This window comes from Aplysia californica, unplaced genomic scaffold, assembly GCF_000002075.1.
Source record: "Aplysia californica isolate F4 #8 unplaced genomic scaffold, AplCal3.0 scaffold00058, whole genome shotgun sequence".
Lineage (NCBI taxonomy): Eukaryota > Metazoa > Mollusca > Gastropoda > Aplysiida > Aplysiidae > Aplysia > Aplysia californica.
This window is the reverse complement of record NW_004797328.1, coordinates 694,988-699,614: the sequence shown is the minus strand read 5'-3', so window position 1 is coordinate 699,614 and position 4,627 is coordinate 694,988. Positions and strand designations below refer to the sequence as shown.

Here is a 4,627-nt window from a genome sequence, read left to right as displayed (position 1 = left end):
TTATTATTATTATTATTATTATTTTAAAAACAAAAATAAGAAGCAGAAATTAAAGTAGAAGAAGCCTTGGAGACAAAAGAAGAAGACAAAGAACAAGAACGAGACTAAGAACAAGAACAAGAGCAAGAATAGATAGCTTACAGTATCATGTTCATAAAGTGAAGCATGCTGTGTAGTTAGTAATTGCACCAGAAAGCGTTACATCTCATGGAAAGTTAAGGACACAGCGCTATGAAATTAACAGGATAGCAAAATTAAAGCAAACTTTCTTAAGCTGATAAATTGTAACAGACAGACAGACAGACAGACAGACAGACAGACAGACAGACAGACAGACAGACAGACAGACAGACAGACAGACAGACAGTTACATGTATGTTTAACTGCCACTAAAAATCACCAGGCTGTCTTCACACAGGGAGAGCGGAACACCTGGCAAGATTCTCTAATCCATTTATTGGACACTGTGGAGAAAAACATAAACTATGTTTCGAACACGTAAATAATATATAAAGAAAGAAAAAACAAAATTTAGAAAACCGACATAGGAAGATATAAAACATTAAAACTGGTCAAGCAGACTGCATCCTTTCTGCTACCTTCTTCGCCCTCCTTCCTCCCTTTTATCAATATCTACCCCCCCCCCCTTATTTCTGCATCTACAAATTAAATACGTTTGTAGGCTTTTTATGCCCCTTTTGACATAATTTAGATAATTTAACAGGCGGACTTCCAACCCTGCCTGACATGACCAACTAAGGCTGAGAGGGATACGACATCCCAGCAGAAAGACCGAGATACTCGATAGAAAAATCTCCCAACTCAGAAATCGAACTCTTGCCTCCTGCGTGTCACAGCTGAACACCTAACTGCGACCCCAAAGACACCGGTTCTGCATTTGACTCTTACCCCCTTCAACGCCTCTTTTATTTGCAGCCGACCTGCTATAGCTTGTTCACTTTCGTCTGTTCGCGTAAAAAAAAAATTGCTCATTTATTCATTTTTTCTGTGCCCACGAAACTTTGCATTTTACTTCAGCAGGCCAGCGTCCAAACAAAAATGGGTTGGTTTTTTTAAAATCTTGACCCAGTAATTTTTATAAAAGGAGTTTCTCTTTGGGCCCTTTATTGAAAGCCGTTCTTTGGATGTATACACAGGATCAATATAATAATTCATTTACATTAATATACTGTACAAATTGCTCATTTTGGGACAGCGACACCACCCTGTCGAAACATTTCAATGTAAGCTTATAGATTTCATCCCTCTATCATCTAGACGCCTCCACTTTAGTGGGGTGTTGAGGAAAATATATCAACTTTTTAATGTCCAGGTGTATGCTGTAAACGCCTTGTAATTGTTTGACCCTCTTTGGGCTAACAGCAAAGAAAACGTGTCGGAACCTTAGTTTGCAGTGACCTGTAGGAATGTGCTTTCAGATTCTGTTGGTCGCCAAACTTATAGACTCGTATTAAAAGATAGGAGCTTTCATTTTACCTTGTCTTAACCGCGGTCAGACGAAAGTGAACAAGCTCTGACTTACCCCACTTGTCACCCATGAGCACCGGACATCCAGCGTGCACCATGCGCGTGTCGGGCTGACCACTGGCCAGTAGGTTGTGCCAAAAGACAGCGCTGCACTGTGGAGGCAAAAGTTGAATTGTGGTGATTATTAAACCTTGGGAGACAGAGTCATAATAATATGGTTGATTTCACTGTGGTTTTCTTTATAAAAAGGTGATTCTACATCCCAATCGACCCAATTCAGATCTCGGCCAAGTCAGGCTGAGAGGGATACAACATCTAAGCAGAAAGACCGAGATACTTCTTGAAAATTAACCCCACACGGTATTCGAACTCGAGTGTTCTGCGTACGACGTCGAAGCGCCTAACCGCTACACCACAAACGCCAATAACGCTTAAATGAAACCGAAAAAGGATCGTTTTCTTGTGGGGGGAAATCTATTTAGTCGAGAGTTTCAGTCGGTCTGTTTGGTGTCTGTATGTGTCATCATAGTTGACGGCTTTCAATTCGGAAAAGAACAGGACTTTTTTTTTCATTGGAAATGCTGCTATAAAGGATAAACGTATGAAGACGGTGCCAATCCTGTTGAATGCAGAGGGGAAATATGAAGAGTTGGTATCGATTAACCTAAAAAGAAAATAATCATATCTCTACTTAGGAGCTGCTCGCTCTTCCAAATTAAAAAAACCCCTTTCTTTCGCCAACAATTAGAGAGGTAAAATTGATCGCTATTCCACTGTCCTCCCGATTAAATCACTGGGAACGACCTATATGTTCATTCAACTAGGCTTAAAAGAAGCATAGCAACGTTGTTAACTATTCATATTGTTTCATTCTGTCTTCTTCACCTGAAACTTTTAAATTCAGGCTACAACAAGCGTGCTATGAAATAATATGCAAATTCACATTTCTGATTTAATGTATGATGATTCAAGGTGTGCCCCAACTTGACCTTTGGTCTGTTACTGACCAGGATATGTTTCCTCTACGTCTTTACAGAGTTAACAACCACCATCTAACACCTGCATTTGTTACAAAGTTGTTTTTTTCCTTTTGATACATGTATAAACTTGAACTGCTCTGACAAGCTTTTTTGTTTTTGTTTCTAGTAGAGGTTTTACGGCGTTCGCAACTGCATAAGGTCATATGAGCGCCATCTGACAAGCTTTAACATTGTTAAAAATACTTTTTTTCTAAACTCAGAAAAAGTATCAAAGATGACGTCACCACATCAAAATAACATTACGGTCTGCAGCCACAAAGCTAGAGTTAATGGTCCTTCTGTTGTGAGGTTAAAAGTTGCTTGATGTTTAGGAAGGCTGGCTGTTTAAAGACTCATTAGGGTAATGGGTACGGCTGATGAATGCTGTTAGCTTTGGTAAGTGGAACGAATACTCGTAAGTATTGGGGTTTTGTTTGGATTTGTTTATTTGTGTGTTTGTTTGTTTATTTGTTTGTTTTGTTTGTTTGTTGTTGTTGTTGCTTTATTTAAGAGACGAGACTTTCGAATTTAACGTCAATCTCCGATTAAAACCTAGCCAAATGGGTTGAGAAGCTTGAAAACTCCACAAAATCACCCGGATCAAGAGCGACTAATCTGATATTTGAACAAAGGCCGTCAGCTCTGTAGTCCATAATGTGACTAAAAGAGCTGACAAACGCCCTGCAGAAGGGGTATAGATCTAAGGGCAGTTCTGATTAAATGTTAATGGTTAATTGAAGCGGCGCAACTTCAAAACGGCTGTCAACGTTATTTCGGTTTCAGGGGGAGGAAACGGGCAAGGGGGGGTGTTCGATACAAATTGTTCAAATTCTCGATATCGATCATTACGTGGTCTGAGACCATGGCTGAAAGCCGACTTCAACGCAAAGGGTGTACAAACATTGAGAATAAAGCATTCGTTTTAGCTTCGATTACTTTCATGGTAATTTGTCCCCAATTCTAAAATGTCGCTCTATAATAAAGTAGTTTCTATTGCCAGCGAATGACGTTGGTGGAGTCTGTGGGAATCAAAACGAAGGAGATAGTAACTTGACCATAGGGAAAAAGAAATTAAATTAATTCAAAAGGCTTTCTAGATGCAACTCTTCCGTTCCGAAGACACACACACACAGCTGGGACACATCACGATATACCTTTACAGGTTGTACAAAAACGTTGAGAGATGGGAAGACAGTAGCACCACCGGCTGTAACGTCGGACATCTGAGGGGGAAAACAACAAGATATAGAACAAAATGCACAACATGTTTATTTCTTCAGGATTTTTCTCACTAGTTCTTCGAAGTAATTGTAACACAAAATGTTCTTTTTCCTGGTTTTCTCAGCAGTGTTTTAAGAATAAAAGTGGTACGAAATGCCCGTTGTTCCTGTCATCCAGATATTTAGAACAAAAGTAATGCAAGATAAATCTCTGCTGTCGAGATAGTATGTCAATACTGATATTGATAAACTGTTGTTGGTATTCGTAAAAAGAATGAAAGAGCATATTATTAAGCAGATTCAAAGTTGTGCGTGTATTATGCCGCTTTCAGTACCAAAAGAGTCTCTTCAGAGCAGTCGAAAGTTACAAGCGGGAACAGCGTCTTTAAATATCATTTCCACGCCACAGTGAGAAAAATGTGACTCTGACTTTTTTTCTTTTATTTTATTTACAAATGTTTTTACGCCACCGTCAACATTATTTAGATCATTTCGGGGGCGGGCCTTGATCATGTCTGTCTGAGAAATCCTGGGCTTGCTGGGATGCAACGTTTTAAAAGAAAGACTGAGACACACGATAGAAAGTTTGATTCTCCCCGCCTGCGAATTGAACTCATGTCCTCTGCGTTCAATGGTGAGGCCTATATCAACTGACACAGGGATAGTATCACGAAATAACATGTCCTCGCTACACGTATACATTAAGCACCGTAAAAACTCTTGCCAAAACAAGAAAGAAAAACCTGACTCTTGGCACGTCGGTGCCTACATAATTACTCACATAAAACGTTACCGTATCAAAACCTAATAACAGCGTAACTCGCACGCGCGCGCACACACACACACACACACACACACACACACACACTCATACACACACACATACACTCATACACACAC

At 39.8% G+C, this 4,627-nt stretch overlaps 1 protein-coding gene across 1 annotated transcript; it reads right to left on the bottom strand.

Moving 5' to 3' along the window:
• Positions 1-71: 71 nt before the first annotated feature.
• On the bottom strand, positions 72-3,730 carry LOC106011120 (prolyl 4-hydroxylase subunit alpha-1; the record flags this gene model as incomplete). The annotated part of the gene is given in 3 exon segments (XM_013079621.2): positions 72-464; positions 1,544-1,640; positions 3,662-3,730. Coding segments are annotated over 3 exon segments (234 nt in total), but the record flags the coding sequence as incomplete, so codon positions are not given.
• Between the last annotated feature and the right edge of the window lie 897 nt (positions 3,731-4,627).